General features: G+C 44.4%; 1 protein-coding gene across 4 annotated transcripts in view; it reads left to right on the top strand.

Moving 5' to 3' along the window:
• Positions 1-19952, top strand: part of TTYH3 (tweety family member 3) — an 84408-nt gene that overhangs the window by 46703 nt on the left and 17753 nt on the right. For 2 of the 4 annotated variants that reach the window (XM_075830354.1, XM_075830355.1), the window contains exons 6-13: positions 7726-7798; positions 7997-8072; positions 12849-12904; positions 14416-14508; positions 15472-15564; positions 15648-15784; positions 16652-16828; positions 19655-19730. In XM_075830354.1, the coding sequence (XP_075686469.1) occupies positions 7726-7798; positions 7997-8072; positions 12849-12904; positions 14416-14508; positions 15472-15564; positions 15648-15784; positions 16652-16828; positions 19655-19730 (781 nt within the window). The remainder of the gene's footprint in view (positions 1-7725; positions 7799-7996; positions 8073-12848; positions 12905-14415; positions 14509-15471; positions 15565-15647; positions 15785-16651; positions 16829-19654; positions 19731-19952) is intronic. The other 2 variants (XM_075830356.1, XM_075830357.1) reach the window with 2 other exon arrangements.

Raw genomic sequence — 19952 nt, 5'->3', positions numbered from 1 at the left:
GCCAATATTTTGCGATTAGTTTCCTAGCATGATACAAAATCTTTTTAATAGACATTAGCTCCATTCCATCCCCTCCTTCCTCCCCAATGCAACCCAGTAAGAATATTTTAGGTTCTATTGGGAAATCTCTCCCATATACTTTAGACACCACACTTTTAACTTCCTTCCAATAGCCTTCTAGCAGCGGGCAGCTCCAAAACATATGCTTTATGTCCGCCCCATCAAACATACACCTGGGACATTCCTTAGTTGATCTAATGCGCATTTGCCATAGCACCTTAGGCGTCCTATACACCCTGTGTAATAGAAAAAGTTGTGACCTCCTGTGCGTTACACTAATAGAGTTTTTTAGATGATCCCAGTATCTCCTCCCAGTCTTCATCCCCTATGGGTCCTACATCCTCTTCCCATTTACGTCTGATTTCCACCAACGGGTCTCCCAGAAAACAAGAGAGTAGCGTATTATATAGCACCGAGATAATCCCTTTAGTGTCTTTTGCCCCTAGTACCCGCTCCATCCCTCCCATGGTGGAACAGCTCAAATCCACCAGTCTCTCTTGAGCCTGCGCCGCATGCCTTAATTGAAGATATTGGTAGAACAGTCGGTGTGGGAGTCCAAACTCCTCCTGTATTCGAGCAAAGGGTTTAAGAACACCTCCCTCATACAGCTGGTACACATATCTAATCCCCGCCTGTTCCCAGTCTTGAAATCCTTCCAGCATATTAAATTCCCATAGGTATGGATTGCCCCATAAAGGCATATAGTTGGAGCATCCCGTGGCCCCCAATAATTTCTTACTTTCCCACCAAACTCTATGTATTAATAGTAAAGTCGGCTTTCCTCTTGCCTCCCTCCTTAATTTATGAGATTCCATGGCCTCTAATACATCCGTTCTCTGACCCATATAATACACCAGTTTCCCACTAGAATCCCACTCCTCCCTATTCTTCCAGCCCTTAAAGTGTTGTAATTGGGCCGCTAGATAATATATCCATGCATTCGGAATAGCTAACCCTCCCTGTTCCACTGGTAGTTGTAGTTTATCCAGTTTTATCCTGGGGATCCCCCTTTTCCACACCAAGTCCCTAAACAAGTTGTGGATTCTTCTGAACCAGTATTTAGGCAACCACACTGGGGCATTGTGCACCACATAAAGAATCTGGGGCATCAGAATCATTTTGATGAGATTTGCTCGACCCAGTGCTGACAGTGGTAGCCCGAGCCATATTTTGGTCTTATCCGTGAGTTTGTTCAACAATGGTATCACATTTAGTTCAATAAAGTCCTGCACCCTCGCCGATATCATGATTCCCAGATACTTAAATTTCTGTACGCACGGTACCTCAACTCCTCCAATCACCAACGGCGTATCTACTGGCTGGAGTGGCAACAACACCGACTTATTCCAATTAATTTTTAGTCCTGAAAATCTACCAAAGCGCTCCAATACATTCATTATTACTGGCAATGAGTAATTTTTTTCCCCCAAGAACATCAAGATATCGTCCGCATATAATGCTATGCGCTCCTCCAGCTCCCCACACCGAAACCCTTCTATCCCTGGATGCTGTCTTACCATATTGGCTAGGGGTTCAATTGCCAACGCAAATAGTAGTGGCGAAAGTGGGCATCCCTGTCGCGTCCCCCTCTCCAGTCTGAAGGAATCTGACATCCTTCCATTTGCTCTTATCCTAGCTACCGGCTCCTTATATAATAATTGTATCCATTTTATAAATTTCTTTCCAAAGCCAATCCTTTCCAAGACAGCCCACAGATACCCCCACTCCACACTATCAAACGCCTTGGCGGCATCTAAAGACAGCACTGCTCTACACCGCGCATCCGGAGCATCTGTCTGCAAATTCAGGAAAAGTCTACGTAGATTAACTGCCGTAGAGCGCGATGGCATGAATCCCGACTGATCTGCCCCCACAATTTTAGTCACTACTCGCGACAGCCTATTAGCCAGTACTTTCGCTAAAATTTTAATGTCCGTGGTTAATAGGGATATCGGTCTGTATGAGTCAGGTTGTTTCCGATCTTTCCCTTCCTTGGGGATTACGACTATAACAGCTTCATACATTGTCTGCGGTAAACGCCCCCTGGTGAAACTATCCTGGAACACTTCCAATAACTCCGGCAGAACCGTCTCCCCATATGCTTTATACAATTCAGTTGGTATACCATCTATCCCTGGAGCCTTTTCGTTTGCCATAGAACTTAACGCTTCCTGTATTTCCTCTAGCGTAATTGGCTCTTCCAATCCCTCTCTCTCCTCCTCCCCCAGGGTAACCCATGTCATTTCTGCCAGATATTCTGACAGCAGATCCTCCGAGTAGTCCACCTTAGTACAATACAGTTCCTTGTAAAATGATGTTAACACCTCTAATATATCCCCTGTTTCTCCAACCAGAGTCCCATGCACTGTCTGCAGCTGATGAATAAACGCACTTTCCCGCATCGGCCGTGCCATATTTGCTAACAGTCTGCCCGCCATTTCACCCTCCTCATAGTATTTTTGTTGTAAGAATAGTCTTTTATTAGCCGCTTGCTCCAGCTGATGTTCCCTAAGCAATTTCTGAGCAATCTTCCATTGGGCTAGTGTTTCCGCAGTGTTATTAGTAACGTGCCTCTCCTCTGTTACTGTGACCCTATCTGTCAAATGTTGACCCATTTGTCGCGACTTAGTTTTAATGAGCGAGATCTCCCGTATATACACTCCCCTTATAGTCGCCTTCATAGCATCCCATAAAATATCCATAGGGACCGTACCTTTATTAAATTCAAAGTATTCTTGCAGACTCATATTTATTATCTCCTCTCCCACTAACCGTATCCAGAACGGATTTAACCTCCAGTGCATTCTCAACCCCCCCATCTCTGAGCTTGTTCGGAGCTTAAGTAACATTGGGGAGTGATCAGACAGTGCCCGTGGTAAGTATTCCACCCCTTCCACACATTCCATCCCCATTCCATTATTAAACATTAGGTCTATTCGTGATAATGATCCATATGTAGATGATACACACGAATACTGCGTAGTAGAGGGCCATTTTGCCCGCCAAATATCTGTAAACCCAGCCTCCATCATGTACTTTCCGAATCTCGTCAGGCCAATATCTCCCACCCCTCCCCCTTTTGGAAATTTATCCCACCCTTTATTCATTATGTTGTTGAAGTCTCCCATCAATATAGTCGGTATCATAGGCCACCCAGCCAGTTTCTCCAGCACCTCTCTCATCGGACCCACAGAGTACGGGGGAGGCACATATAACACCACAATTATACATTCCCAGTTAAACAATTTACAGTGCACCCCAACATATCTACCTGCCCTATCTTTAAAGGAATCTATACAGCTAAAAGGCACATCCCTATGAACCAGGAGGCTAACCCCCCTTGAGTATGTAGAATGAAAGGAGTGAAAACTATGTCGAATCCAAACCCTATGCGCTTGCTGCACCGTGTCAATAGTAAGATGAGTTTCCTGCAAACCCATCACTCCGGCAGACTGTCCTTTCAGGTATTCAAAGATAGCTCGCCTTTTTGTTACCTCCCCCATACCTCTCACATTCCAGGACAGAAGATTTACCCTACCCCCCATCTGAATCTTTTTTGCATTTGACAGTGGCTATTTCCATTACTCCCAATGACAATCAGAGCGTACTGCGTTTCAAACTCCCTTTCCCTCCCAAACATCCCCCCTCCCCCCACCCCCTCCCACTCAACTTTCCATAAACCTACCCTCCTCAGAGGGCCTGGGCTGGTGAAGAAAACTTCACCACTATGACCATACAGCTTCCCTTTCACATTGTAGAAATCCATCTGTTTCCACAATTTAACCTCCAAAACCAAGAACCTCCCGCCACCTTCTCCTCAATAAACAAGTAACATTTTTATGACTCCTACATTCAATTCTGCCTTTAGACTGACAGCATCTTTCCTCTCCTCCCGCCAACAATGAGATATAGACATCATCTTAACAAAAATCAACATATAAATGCAGAAAATAATGCCTTATATTCTTGCGCAAGTCCTCTTCCTTCCACCATAGCAGAGTCCCGACTTCACCCATCCATTTGTTGATCACGCCGCCGCTTCCTCCGGATCATGTCGTAGTCGAGCCTCGTGACTATCCAACCACCGTAACGCATCTTTCGGATTTTCAAAGAACTGTACGGATCCTAATGCCGCCACTCGGAGCTTAGCCGGATACAACATGGAGTACTGAACTCGAAGATTCCTCAGTCGTCTTTTAATGTCCAGAAATTGCATCCTCCGTTTCTGTATCTCCGCAGAGAAATCTGGATAGAACGACACTTTCACCCCGTTCACTCTTATATCTTGCCTTTCTCGGGCCTGTCGAAGAATCAGATCTCTGTCCTTATAATGAAGCAATTTCACTAGCACCGGTCTCGGTGGCCTCCCAGGTGGGCCCGGTCGTGTGGGCACTCTATGAGCTCTTTCCACCGCAAACAGTGGGGTCAGCGATTCCTTGCCAAAAACCTCCAGTAGCCATTTTTCGAAGAAAGCATCTGGATTGGACCCCTCAACTTTTTCAGGGATGCCCACCATCCTGACGTTATTTCGACGCAAGCGGTTCTCCAGGTCATCGGTTTTTGCTAAAAGGTACGTAACATCCACCGCCACAGCATTCACGTCTCTTCTCATAGGCAGCATACTGTCTTCTATTTCGCTGACTCGACCCTCCACCGCTGTCGTGCGTTCCGACACTTTTTGAAGATCATGCCGTATTATGGACAAATCTTCCTTAATTGCCCCCACCTGGCAGGTAAGTTTAGCTAGCGTGCTATTGCTCAGGCTTACCGCCGAAAAAACATCTGCCAGCGTTGGGCCCGGTTTGTCCAGGGTCTGTACACCTCGATCCAATCCTCCTCCTAAGTCATCTGCAACAGTCTCCCCATTCTCTTCCTCCTCTGCCTCCATTTGCGCTCGCAGCGGTTCAAATCTGGATCCAGAACGGCCAGCCTGCTCCTTCCCTCCATCCGCCATCCTTTCCCTCTTATCACTGTTCACAGGGGTTTTTCTGGCAAAGCGTTCCAGCCGCGATGCCGCCGCCCCTCTCACATCCCTGTTCACTGCATATGAGCACATGTCAGCGCCATCTTGCGCCCCCAGCTCACCGTCCTCTGCCGTCCTGGATCTCCTGGATCGGGTCATCACAGCCTCCGATGCGTCCAGAATTTTGTCTCCCTGATCACCACGATTTCCCCTCTCTCCTCAGGTATGTCTCCGGTAGGAGAAGTGAGTCTTTAGGATGATTCTGTAGGATATCGGCAGCGGGAGCTCCGGTTTATGCTTCCTCTCACATGCGCTGCTAAGCCACGCCCCCACTGATAGACATTTTTATTTAAAATAAAATAAAAAGTTCTCAAAAATGTACATAGCCTTTAAAGTATATGTTTACCGTTAAACACTTTTGCATAAAGAATTAATCTATCTCAATACTTGTCTTGTGCCCAGAGCTGCATTCATAATTCTGCAGACTTTAGAGCTAAAATCTCCCAGCATTCGTTGCGGGCTCAGTGCTTGCGCTGGTGATTTGCATTATGGGAAGTGTTCTCTATACTAGGCACAGTACTGTAATCTGATTGAGCAACAAAATAACCGTACCAATGCATTACAGGAGCTTAGCTCCGCTGTTAGGGGTGTGTCTGACAACAAGCTTGTTGACTGTTTCCAATGGCAAACAGCAGCATTGTGAATTTAGCTCTGGAATATGATACAGGCTTTAACGCAATACAAGTACAAGATTAGTAACGTATATAGAAAGTTACTCCACTTTTTATGTAGATCAATTATACGCCGGTATTTGGTTGTATTTACTTTCAATTCAGTAGATTTGCCTCTCAAAATGAATTCAACCGTGAGTGGACCCGTTTTCATATTCTGTCTTGTGGCTTTCTGTGTAAGGAGTCCCTGAAGTCTTTACAAGTAGCAGTTACTGGTTCACAACCACAAATTCCCGCAAATAGGAGTTGTCACCCAACTTTCCACAGGCCCAAAATGGTATATATATATATTGTTGTGTGGAATTACATCCTCTCTTCTCCTGCTCGGCCTGTGTCCATCTCCGCTTCTCTGTTCGTGAACCAGGTAGATTGGTATGAACATTTCTATAGGTAGCTTTCAGATTGGGGGGTGATGCTGTTCATTGTGGGAGGACGCAGTTAGGCCCCTTTCCCCTGTTTGACGTATGCTTGGAAAAGGTAATCCCAAAAGCGTGCCCATAGGCTCCCATTATCCTGATGAGGGCAAAAGGATGACTTTTGGCCTCCGTCGGGCAGTATGTTTTGGGGATGCAGTTTTTTTTTGCAGGATAAGCTATTGTATCCGGAGGTTTCCCTCATACAAAATTTAAACCACGTGGTATATGTTTGTTTTTTCCCAACATGGAAGCCTGTGACAGATGACCCTGTATGGCATCTCTCGTAGACATCCATTTAATAAATTAGCTTTTCAGGTCATCGGTTAAGTGGATGCAGTAATAGTCTATGGTGACGACGCCACTGTGGCGTCCGTCACAGCATTCCATTTAATAAGTCGGGCGTTTTTCTCAGCGTGTATGTCAAATGAAGAACATAAACTCCATATGGAAGAGGCCAAAAATCAGTGACCCTAGGGGGCTGTTCACGTCTGCATTGGAGGCTCTGTTAGGGGCTTCCGTCGCAGATCCGGCAGAAGTTACCGGAAACCATAGCACAGCATACTGCACTATTTTTTCCGGTAAAATGACGGACACCCCGGTGGAAAGCTGACCGAACCCAGTAAAGTCAATGGGTAACGTCGGCCGCCTGTAGTTTCCCTGATGCAACAGAACCGTTGCTTCCAGTATTCCCTTGTTCGGCTCCTCCAATGGAGCAGAATAACGGAATGCTCTGATGCAGATGTGAACAGGGCCTAAATGGATAAAATATCATCCTCCAAAATTCTGTAGAAATCCGGAGTAAAATGCTGAAATTAGAGGACCAGGAAATACTGAAAACCACTGTCCTGACACAATGCTCCCCTAGTATTTTGTGGGTAAAGTTTGGATAACTTTTAGTGGAAATATCCAGCTGTTCTGGAAAATTTGTGCCGAAAAACTGCAGCAGTCGGCAAAAGAAGCTGCAGTCTCCTGGCTCTGTCATCTGTAAGGTATAAATGTAGAACATCTGGATGGGATTAACTAGTTTGGAGCCTGTATTTGTGTGTAAAACCCTCATCCTCCTCCGGTCTTCATCTAAAATGATGTAACCATGTGCGTGACTTTTAACATTTTGTCCGCCATATGGCTTTGAGAATGACCTTTTACCTTCTATAGATTCTCCAGATGCTAGTTTACATGTCAAAAGCAGTGGTCCTACTTAGACAGTCCTTTTTCATTAGAAGAGCCTCCTGAAAAGAAGTTGATCACAGTGAGCTACAAGGACCCTCAGCAATCCCCTTTGATCGGCAGAGAAACCATTTTTAGTAAGTGTTCAATTCCTCTGCAGCGCCACCACAGGGGAAATCAAGCATTACATGGCGCCCAAGTAAATGCCGGGTCCTCCAGAGAGAAGACACTCTTTGTAGCGACTCTGTTTTGCAGCAGTATTTTAGTATTAGGGACTTTGAGCATTAACGATGATGATTTAGTAACTATCACTAAATTTAAGACCTTGTCGTGTAACCGTATTGATACATCTGCGCCTGAGTTTCACGTCACTTTGTATTGTTTGCAGTGTATGCTTCCTTGGCGTCCTGGCACTGATCGTTAGTTGGGCATCCATGGGTCTGGAGCTTGCCGTGGCCGTGGTAAGCAGTAAAAATGAATTGGCTTCTTTCGAGATCAGAATTTTTTACGTATTTTCTACATTATACCACACATGGCTTATTACAGCCGACCTCTGGATCTAGATTCTTCAGACACATCTTGTCTCGTTTTCAATTGCCACATATCTATATGATATAAAACGCTTGCTTATTCTGACTCCTATCTCCATTATCCTCAAGGGCTCCAGTGACTTTTGTGTGGATCCTGACAAATTTATCGTCAAAGTGGTAGAAGAAAAATCTGTCTTGAATGCAGGTAATTTTTATGAGAATTGGAGAATATAACCGTAAGCTAAACCGCAACAATCAATGCCAAGCAGCTGCTGCAAAAGCAAAGGATGTGTAAAAAAAAAATAAAAAAAATCTTAAATTCATGTTTATTGCTCGTATCACTGGTCAGACCACATCTTAAATGTTGGGTGTTGTACTGTATGAAGGATAAAAAAGCAGCTCTAATAAGTGCCATTGATGCTTTGTCTCTTACAATGGGCTGTTCAGTTTGGAGGGAAGTATTCTTAATTGGTGGTCATGTTAATAAAGGTTTGGTATATTTCCCAGTGTCAAAACCAGGGCAAGGGCCACAGCAAGTCAATAATGTCATTTTGTACTTAGGATTTCTGTATTTATAGCCGACTAGCTGCTCCCACCCAGGATTTGAGATGTCATCTTTAAACCATCTCCAGATCTTTTCTCCAGTTCTCCTGCGAGCAGTAGATCAATGCCAGAGTTATTTTCTGTTCTTTTTAGTATCAGGAGAGTGTCCTGACCCGAGATGTCCCCATTATTGCTGCCCATTTGATGCCTCTCCACACCTTTTAAGCGTCACCCCCGGCCGCTGCAGCTGCTCCCCAGCGTGCATGAGCACAGATTAGACCCCCCTAATGCTCCAGTTCAGACGGTTTAAAGGGAATCTTCCATTAGAGTGTTAAGAGGATCAAACTCTGTTTTCAGGTTACCGATCTTGCAGAGTTTTAACCCTTCGGTCACATATTACCGCAGTCCATTGATTGATTGACCCATTCAGATTTCCATGTAGTGCTTTAATTGTCCTTTTTCGTAATTTATATATATATTTTTTTAATCTTTAATATATTTTTTTATTATATATCCTTTTTTTTTTTTTCTCATTTGTTTTAATCGTTTCAAGGGGTATTGCGACAATTGAAGCTTTGGCATGTGGCTAGTATATGCCATTACTTCATGGTTAGAGGTGATGCAGTAGCTGGGACCCCACCAATCCCTAGAATGAAGCCACCAAGACCCCTTCTGTATTTTCCAAACCAGGTAGTGCAACGCTGAACCATTCAAGTGAAGAGGGAAGTGAATTTCAGAACCCTACGCAGCAGCGGTTCGGGAAAAACAAAGACTTGGCATGTTGGATTTCAACATGTCCGATCCTTTCATCCTGCAGGAGAGAAGTCTTATTGCCAACTCTCCATTGAAATAAATCTTCACGCTCAGCCCAGCGCCCATGTTTATGGTGTCTAGCGAGATGGTGTTTGGATATAACGCAGACCACACACAAGTTCTCTGGGATTGCACTATATGGATAATCTGCGTGATCCGAAATCTGTGTATGCAACTTCTCCATAGACTCGTTATCCACAGTCACTCTATAGTGCAGTCCCTGAGAATTCAACTTGGGGGAACATCTTAAAACAGAGCGCACATTGCAAAGTTAAAGCACTTAATTCTTAAAAGGCTTGTCTCGCACTCCACTCCTGTTGATGCCCTTTTGGGGTATATGGACGTCCTAGACGGGGTCCCACGCTCTGGGTTTTCCTCTGTCAGCAAGAACTTGAGAATCCCTTTAAAATGCTCTTTGGTTTGTGCCAATCCTTCCTGTAGATCTCCATCTACTATCACATATAAATGTATTGTTTGCATATTAAACTGGTGCGAGGATTCCCGGTACCGTACATCTCCAGCGATACCAGATGACCGGATACCAGACACATTCTCCATTCTTGTAACACGGGTTTTGCACTTTGACGCTTTCATCTGAAGCGATTACTCCTGTTTAATTCCGTAGCCTGACACTTTGGACTTGTAGAAACCCTATTTAATCCATCCATGGAGGAGGTGATATATGGCAGCCCGTAGCTTTCAGGAGACCTTGGAGTTCAACTCACTCTAATGTAAGATTGATCCGTTCCTTCAAGTGCATTAATTACTTTGGATGATAATCACTTTGCAGATTTGACCCTTTCCTTCCCTCCTGATGGTGATGTACTCTCTATAGCTGGTGGTTATCGGGCCTGGGATATACATGACGACCTCCGTCATCCATCTTTGCCCGTTCTGCATCGTCTTGGCCGATTCTTATACATTAAGCTACTCAGTGCAGCTGCAACTTGGCATGAATGGGCACAGTTGACATGAAGAGCGCCATTTACACACTCTGCAACTAAATAAAGTCCTTGGCGTTGATGGTCGCCCCGTGGTGGGCACCACTTAGGCGGGGTACATGTAGTTTTGCTTGTGGGGTAAACTGTAGCGCCTTTTGACCCCTTAAAAGGAGGACCCCCTTTAATTAAAAACTATCCACTTAATTGGGGGAAGGAAATCACCAGACATGCATAGCCATAAGTGTAAGAAGGGCACATAGCAGCTTAAATTTCGGAGCACCTGTCCGTACGAGTGGGGGAAACATGTTGGGAAAAAAGATTAAATACAATGTTCAAAACTTGTCTGCTTTCGTCCAAAAATAGCGCCCCTCTGATTCACGGCCTGTATCTGGTATTGCAACCCATCCAACTTCATTTGAATTGGGCTTGGCTGCAATACCACAAACAGCCTATGGACAAGAGTGGCGCTATTTCTAGAAAAAAAGCAGCCATGTTTTTTTCTAACCTAGTATCTGGTGTTGACGTCTATTATATCTGATAATATTCATCTGACTATTACTTAAGAAGCCACAAAGAGAGAAGCCTCTTTATGCCATATGTGTTATTGCCCAAAAAAAAAGCACTTAACCCTTTCCTGCCTATGACCTAGTATGGGTTAGGATGCCGAGCGAAATTGTGCGGCCGTTGGCTATTTCCAGTTTAATGGCTGAGCGGTAGACAAGTCGCACAACAAAGGAAGATGAACAGCTGGAGGAAGAAGCCTGAGCGTAGTCATGAATTATACAGAGCGGCTGTCCGCGTCTATCGGCTGCGTCCACAAGTCGCTTGCGTGCTTTCTGGTAGCCTCCGTACACAGACACGCGCACATCTCCTGAGAACGGCATGAAATATTCAGCAGAAGAGAGATATCTCTGGAGGTGCGGAGGTTGTTTTGGACGTTTAAAGGAACGTTTACCACCTAGGGTTGGTTTTCTAATGTCTTGATTGTGCCCTTTATGCCCAATCTGGTAGCGTGACTTGTAGTCATCAGCCGTGTGAACTGGTATGATGCCATGTGTCCCTATGAGAGAGGCCTCATTACACAAGCAAACTCAAATATACCGTCCTAGGGCTGGATTCACACGGGACAGAAATGCTGCAGATTTTCATTGTAGAAGAGGTGAAATTCGCCACAAAATGTGCAGATTTTGTTGCAGAAACGCATCAGTATTTCCATCCCCTCTGAATCCAGCCTAAGGGTAAGTTCACATAGGGCGGATACGGTACACCGCGTATCCGCCCTGGAGGCCGCAGGGAATTCTGGCCGGAAAACCACACCATTGTGGTGCAGTTTTACGCCCGGAAACTCGGCTGTGCAAATCCTGCAATTTAACAAAAAAAACAAACGCTATACTTATCATGGCGACGCGTTTCTCTGACTTTCTGCAGCCCTGGGATGATGTTTCATCCCATGTGACCACTGCAGCCTGTGATTGGCTGCAGCGGTCACATGGGATTCTAGAGTATAATTTCTTTTACTTTCTCTCTTTGTCTGGCATAATAATCTGCTGCTTTTTTTTTTTTTTTTTTTTTGGTCCAGTCTGGCAGGGTTTCCTTCTTGAAAGATTTTATTTCTTGCAGACCCAAAAGTGTAAAATGAGAGGCTGATGTGTGTGACAAGTGCAGGATCTGAAGATGAATGAGTCGGGGGCAGGGGATGTTTACAGCCCCTCATCTCCGCTGTAATGCACAACACAAAGAGTCACCCCGGATGTGTCTCCACTTTAGCGCCCCCCTCTGTTCAGTCTGCTCTTGGCTCGTCTGCCTTGCACATCAAAATCTTAAATTATAGAGATCTTGTTCTTAATCAGACGCGAAGCGGACCGTTGGGATCTGAAGAACAAGTCCTTGGATTTTTCTTCTAAAACGGATACCAATCTTATTTTGCTATTCACTGCACAGATGTATATTATTGCTATAACCAGGTACGTCCGATAATCCAGCACCCCAGGAACCAACCTCTGTGAATAATCCTTGACCCCTAGAGGTGTCTCCGCATCCTCAGCACTTTAGCAATGGGCCATATCAGACCCCAAGCAGTCCCATGCAAGGTTGTCATCAGAGCGGGCTGTGGAGATGGGGGGAGACCGCCACAGAGCAGCCTGAGAGGACCGTCACATTGTAGACTGCTGTAGATCAAGAGATTGCATGCCAACGTGGTGCGGTTTACTATCCTATGCTATGGATCTGGGCATGGGGTCTGTACCCAGATGGGGCAAGGCATCGCCCTAGAAAGGTGTTGACAGACCGTAGATCTCACCATGTTCCCCGGGGTCTCCAACCAGAGATTGGAATTAGAGAACTAATGTCCACGTGCTGCTTAAGATGCATCATAAATGGTGAATGTTCCTGTAAATTAATCTTATACCGAAGCAGCCAGACATCCATTTACACTCCCCGCTGAGTCTAATGGTTCTACTAGAAGGGATGTACACGCACAATGTATATCTAATGTAAAAGGTTTTCCCATTCCCTGTGGTCCTAGAGCTCTAGGCTAAATGGCTTACCGTCTGTTACACGCTGATAAGGCGGAAATCCCGTTGAGTCACGGCTCCTGCTGCAGAAAGATTTGATGTGTATTTATATTTTGTAAATTATTTTTTAATTTAATTTAATTTTATTTTATTTTTTTTCCTCTATTTCAGAAATTTTAAACTACTATCTGTTCTGTAACCCGGGATCTACTAATCCTTTTCAGCAGGTAGGTCTTACCTTGTGCTGTACACGTTCTTATGGACATCTAGTAGAAAGTGGTGCTATTTTACTATGTTCTTCCTTTTTGCGTTTTTTTTTTGGTTTTTTTTAACGCCATATTTTTTAGGTCCTTAATCTGTGCTGATAAATGTCATAATATATATCTTTTATAGGACTAGGGTCCTTTTTTCTTTTACAGGGCTCTAAATCCTCTGCATAGAGATAAATAATAAAGTTAAGACTGCCTGCTGCCACCACTAGGGGGAGACTAGGAGCTTAAAGGGAACCTCTTAGTAATGTTGGAGCCACTAAACACCCAGCATGCTGGACGTCTAAGGAATAATTAGTCAAGTAAGTTCCAACTTACTGAGAGGACATCGGATGCGTTGGGCACATGAAGTTGAGGACAGTATACTGTTCATGTACAGTGAAGCAATCTGTGCTGTCCTCGGCTTAATGTGCATGCGCCCGATGTCGCCGGACTCCTATTTGGTATGTTATTACCTTTAAATCTGACGCGAATAATTAGTAAAGGTAGGCAAGTTTCGTTCACTAGACCCCAGCTGTATACTAGAGGCTCCAAACGTACGGACAGGTTCCCTATTAAAATGTACCTCCAATTATATAGAAAAACGATTTTTCTAAATGATTGTTTTTCTATAGAAGTTGTTTAGTGAATTCAGCTTCTATATAGTAGCACGGACTGGCTGCGGTCCATGCCGCAGGCTGCTCATCACTGCAGTAGGAGACAGAGCGTTCTACTGTGTCAGTACGGGAGCCAGCACCATAGGTATGCATTACATTTACAGCTCTTGATGCCGTACTGGAGACAGGAGCCTAGGAGACGGAGCAGGACGAACATTGCGCCCTTATTACGGAACGTGATATAAGAAAGTGAAGCGGTTTATTGGCTGGATGAAGACTTTGGATGACATTTTGGTTGTCTAGGTAGTTGCACGATTTACCCATTAGTGAGCATGATCGGGTTAGCCAGACGTTAATGAACGGGGAAGCTGCAGACAGGAAAATTCCGGCCTGTTCGATTCATTTCCTGCTCTAACGTCAGAAGTCTGTGGCTGGCCACTGTCAGGTGTCTCGTCTGACGCAACAGGGGTTCATGGCATACCCCATAAATGTCTGAGATGCGGCATGGTACAAAATATATTTTCGAACTAATAGAGAAGTGATGAGCATATTAAATGGATCGGCTAAGGGAGTTAGAAAAACTTGGCTGCTTTCAGAAACAGTGCCACACCTGTCCACAGGTTGTGTGTGGTATTACAGCTTAGCCCTATTCACTTTAATGCAACTGAACTGCAATACCAGACACAACCCATTGACAGGAGAGGTGCTGTTTGTGGAAGAACCCTTTAAGCAGTGAAATTTTGGGGACACCAATCCCAGTCCTGTATTATATCTAGCATCATGATTGTAGCAGAGCCAACGCAAAGTCACAGCGTGTATAATTCTTGATGAACACGAATGCTGGACCCTAACATCCATGTGCGTCTCTTCTAGATGTTGTCAGGCGGCCACAAAGCCCTGGTGGAGATGCAGGATGATGTTCTAGATCTATTGCGGTCAGCAGTGAAAGATTACCCCAAGTCCATGGTAAGCGTGCGCGCCTTCCGCCATCCGTTGCCTCAACCCCCCCGCCCCCCCATCCTAAGATACGAGTGAACTCCAGCAGTCCCCGGTTTCTGCATGATTGTTGCATTTCGCTTAGTCCGGAATGGTTTCTTGGAAACGTACACACGACATGTAGACTGAGCTTTTGTTAGGGCAGAAAAGGTTTTTAAAGGGGTTTTCCCACCCCCACCCCCACCGATCATGAGAACGGGCTTGTCTTGTTGTTCCTGGGATAGCCATAGAAATGGAACTGTAGTACGCATGGTCAACCACCGCTCCATTCATTTTTATGGGGCTGCTGAGCGCTATCTTCGGCAGCCCTATAGAAATTAAAGTAGAGGTGGTTAAGCATGCGTTGTACCGCTCCATTTCTATGGGGATCCCAGGAACGGCAAGTTAAGCCCGTTCTCATTATCCTTGGGGATCCCAGCGGTTGGACCGCCACCGATTTTTTTTGTTTTTTTTCCTTTTTTTTTTTTTTAAGATATTTATCACCTGTCCTGTGACTAGGTGATAAATAATTATGCAAAAACACTTTTAGGGTATATTCATAGAGAGTATATTGGCGCTGTTTATGACGCGGAAACCGTGTCGGAAACACCACCAAAAAACGCCCGAAATCGCCATTTATTTCAATGGGAGGCAGAGGCATTTTTCCATGCGAGTGCTAAAAAAAGCTTGCAGGAAAAAGAAGACATGCCCTTTCTTCGGGCGTTTCCGTCTCTGACCTCCCAATGACAAAAGAGAGACTGAATTTTTGGCCGCGGGCGAAAAACCCCCGCAAAAGACGCGGCAAATGTTCTGCCGGCAGGTCAAAATCAGCCTCAAAATTCCTCAAGGAATTTTGAGGCAGATTTTTCTGCCTGCAAAAAAACTCAGTGTGAACAGGGCCTTAAGTTTTACTCTGGGATTTATGAACATAAGTTGACATTTCATCGCACACAGGATAAACTTGTCAACATACAAGGAGTCCTCAACTCAACGGAGATCAACCTGCAGCACCTCACAGCTCTGGTGGATTGCCGCGGTTTACATTTGGTAAGGATCATGTCAACTCTGCCCAGCGTCTTATGATTCATGTGTGTGATCTGTGTAATAACTCGTGTGATGTCCCCTTTAAGGATTATGTCCAGTCTCTCACTGGTTTCTGCTATGATGGAGTAGAGGGGCTCATCTACCTGGTACTTTTCTCTTTCGTCACTGCCCTGATGTTCAGCTCTATAGTTTGCAGCGTGCCCCATACCTGGCAGCAGAGGAGGTGAGTCGGTAACGTTGTGCCTACCTGTCAATGTATATACAATTCCTTTCTTACGAGGTCTTGAGGATATTGGATGAACCTAAAGTCTGTCTTTTTTATATATATATATATATATATATATATATGTATATATATATATATATATATATATATATATATATATATATAAATATTCTCTGTGCAGTCGTATGCGATCAATTTTCAGTTATCAGCCATTTCTGGTAGTGTTCTTCAATGGGAGGGAAAATCCCTGCCACCCTACTTCTCACGTATCTCTATGTAAAGGATTTTAAAGGTTCTCAGAATTAGAGTGGGAAGAAGAGGAATAAAGATGGAGGCGTTTCTGACCGTGTTTAGCGTGCACCGATGAGGGCTGCAGCGCGACCTCTAATTCGTATCGGGTTTTCAGGAATTAAACAGTGGACATAGTGAAAACTTTATTGATAGACTACGCGTTTCAGCTCAACTTGGTCTCTCCGATTCTTGTGTATCTTCTGCCACCTAGTGGTTGTGTAATGGATAACATTGTTGTTTTTTTTCCTGCATACAATATAATAAAGTTTTATACTTCTTTCTTAACATTCCTATGCGGACTTGCACGGTAGAAAACGTTCTAGCCGTGAATTCGTCAGTTGCGTGCATCTATTCTTTTCCATTTCGCATTTCCATTTTTGAGTTTGTCGTGTAATGTTTTTTGTTTTTAGATATTGCAAAACACTTTTTGAGGATTGGTACCGCTTATACAATGTATTCATACAATTTTCTATTCTTTTAGTGCTGCTTTAGCATTGGAGGTTGGGTTTTTTTTTGTTTTTTTTGTTGGAAGACGAAGGGGTAATTTGGGTAAACTTTCTATTTGCCTGCCAGGGGCAGTTATGAAGAGGGAGACGAGGAGACCACTACCCCAGGAACACGACAGACTCATGACAACCTCTACAGGGTGCACATGCCAAGTTTGTACAGCTGTGGGAGCAGCTATGGCAGCGAGACCAGTATCCCAGCGGCCGCACATACCGTGAGCAACGCACCTGTGACAGAATACATGTAAGTCAGTATTAGAAGTATAGACAGGGGTGATATTCGGCAGAGCAGCCAATCCCTTTCCAATTCACTCTTTGCACAATAAGATGGTGAAAGCGTTTCATATCCCTTGTGTGTGGTGTTGCACGGGCCCCTTCCTCATGTATCACCCAAAAAAAATCCAGGAAAGTCATCAGGATTTCATATCATTGTTGGAAGCGTCACAATAATGAGTCCGTTTTTTGTCTTCCATTCCCTCATTTTGTCAATTACATCTGTAGGGAATCTTGCATAAATAGTTGAGTCCAATAAATAAGCAAAAATATATCCATCAATAGATATTATATATTTCATAGTGATAAATGATTATACATAATGTAGGGCAAGAGATGACAGTACATGAAACAAGGAGTTTTGGCCTGCCCGAAGTTTGTAGCTTGTGAAAACCTACCAGAGATTTAACTAAGAAAAATGTCCTTTTCGTGTACATTAAAAATGTGAAAACCATTTTTTAATATCTTACTTTTATGCCAAGATATGAGGGTTTGAAGTTGTAGGCCTGAAGCTGCACTACTGAGACGTTCTCATGATAACTACCAAATACAGCAATACCTGGCTTGAGTAGTGTCGGTTATACATGTGGGGACATCAATGTATTCGGTGAACTGAATCAACTTCATGTTTCCATTACAACACTGCAACTGATAAATCAGAAGTGGGTGTGGTGTTAGAATTTCTCAGTAGTGCAGGCTCAGGCTTCAGGCCTCTAAATTCAAGTGATCATATCCCGGCTTTGAAGTAATTTATTTAAAAAATGTTTTCAGATTTTAAATCTACACTAAAGGCCCTTTTATACTTTGTTCTCTTATGTCTTTTTTAGGCACTGAGACCTCCTCGTCACTCCGTCATACATAGTTATAAAATGCTAGTTAAGCAAATGCACAACCGAAAGGATGTCTCAACAAAATTTCAGGGCTGTGATGTCATTGACACCGTTGCAGATCACATATAGTTACCCACACGTCATATGGATATACATACGTTTATCTTCAGTATCATTCATACTTGATCACATTTTCCTGTCTGCTTCTTCAAAGAAACTGAAAATATTAAAGCCTACCTCCAGTGAAAACTAAAAATAATCACCAAGCCCTTAGATCCTTAGGTACCGTACTTATGTGGAGCTTTTCTCTTCATATCTAAGCTGCTTGTTCTGCAGATCTTCTCTTCCTAATTCACTTGCAAACTTGCAGCCCGGTCATGGTCACTATATCTACAAGCCTGCTAGATCACATTAGACTTTTCACTCCCCCCCCCCTTCCTATGTTAGTATGCACCTATACACGGCATGAATCTGTGCAGAGGCTGCTGTAAGCACAAGACCTCATTAACTATGAAGGTTCTTCTACAGACTCAGCAGGGAGGAAGTAAAGTGCAGCAGTAATTCAGTAGTGTTGATCTCCTCTCCCTGCCAGACGCTTTGAGTAAGAGACGAGCGAGGAAATCCAGCCAGCGGTGTGCAACCCCTACCCTTTAGGGCGTTTGGTAGGGCGATAAGATCAGTGTCGCTGGTTATTAAGAATGGACTGAAACAGTCGGGCGACATTCACAAAAGCGTAAAAAACGTGCATAAATCTGTCTGTGTGCCATGTGTTTTTTACGCACTCGCAGGCACTTTTTTTTTGTTTTTCGATGTAATTGGTGCATAAAACGCACGGATGTGCGTCCGTGCGCGGTCCGTGCTTTTCACGCACCCTTTGTATATTGCAACATTTCTTGAGATCGCCTGCCCTATACGTTCAAGAAATAAATGATCGTTACGCTTTTAAGCGGTCATCTGTAAATGTAAACCTCCAGTTGTCCCTTCAAATCTAGTTATTTGGATAGGTTGAAACCCCCCCCCCCTCCCCATATGTATAGCAGACCGGTACATAATGGGGTGTTTATAGTCCGTGCTTCTGTCACTTGGAGATAAAGGTCCGGGTCCACTTTGTCCACACACAAGATCAATCCACACACTGTAGGTGCAGCAAACCGATTCCCATATAAAACGTCCTCCGCAATGCGCTCTGATCAGAACTTATTGCATCACAGGGTATCGCCCTTTTTTAAAGTCCCACGTCTGTACTGGAAAATCCATTTTCACTGTAGTAAGGCTTAATTGTTCAGGGTCCCCCTTTTTGGAGATCGGTTGGGGGTTTGCCATGTATAGTTGCCGCCCTGGGCAGTGCGGATTTCCGCCTTTCTAGCAGCCGTAGAAAACCGCGGCATACAGAGCTCTTTATGATCAAGAGGAGACGGTGGGTGCAGCTGCCCCAACTAAACTCTTCCCCAGTTATCTGATCCGATCCCCTGCGCCATATGTAAATTAGGGCACGTGAATTCTGTTGGCGCTTCTTACTGGCCGGGAGGGCTTGCGTGATTTCTCCTTCCACCTGCTCGTTCGTTATTGGAAGCGTCCGAGCAGGTGGAAGGAGCCATCACGTGAACCCTTTTGGCCAGTTAGAAGCGCCGACCGGGCTCTCGTGCCCTCACCTGCCTACAGTGCTGGGAAGACCACCTTCAGATTAAGGGGCACTTCGCACAACTACACCCACTATCTCCAGGGAAAAAGGAGTACACGTATTCAGTGAGACACGCCAGTCTCGTCCTTCTTGGATTATGTAGTATAGGTGACAGCGTGGTTATTAATATTTTCCTCTGGTTGGCATCTCTTATTAACCCATTGTACCATTGGCAGAAGGCTGCTTTAGATTTATACATTCTTTTGAGCAGAATCTGTTTTGTCTCTATCTTGACACCTGGATTCTGAAGCCACAATTTTTGATCACGTTATTTCCATTTTTGCAGGAGTCAAAATGCAAACTTCCAAAATCCCCGCTGTGAAAACACTCCTCTGATTGGCCGTGAGTCACCTCCTCCTTCAGTAAGTTTTGTCGCCACTTCACCCCCATTCAACATCGTCCAGGCAGCGCTGACTACATTCTAGGGCTCGCTACCTACATTCTAGGGCTCGCTACCTACATTCTAGGGCTCGCTACCTACACGTCTTGTATAGTAATCCTATAAGAATCGAGCACAGTAGCGTCTAGTAGTAGGTAATAAACCAGACGTGTTCAGGCTGTAGTTCTTCATACTGCTGTAGGGT

Source organism: Rhinoderma darwinii, chromosome 6, assembly GCF_050947455.1.
Source record: "Rhinoderma darwinii isolate aRhiDar2 chromosome 6, aRhiDar2.hap1, whole genome shotgun sequence".
Taxonomy (NCBI): Eukaryota; Metazoa; Chordata; class Amphibia; order Anura; family Rhinodermatidae; genus Rhinoderma; species Rhinoderma darwinii.
This window is presented reverse-complemented; position numbering and strand designations above follow the sequence as displayed.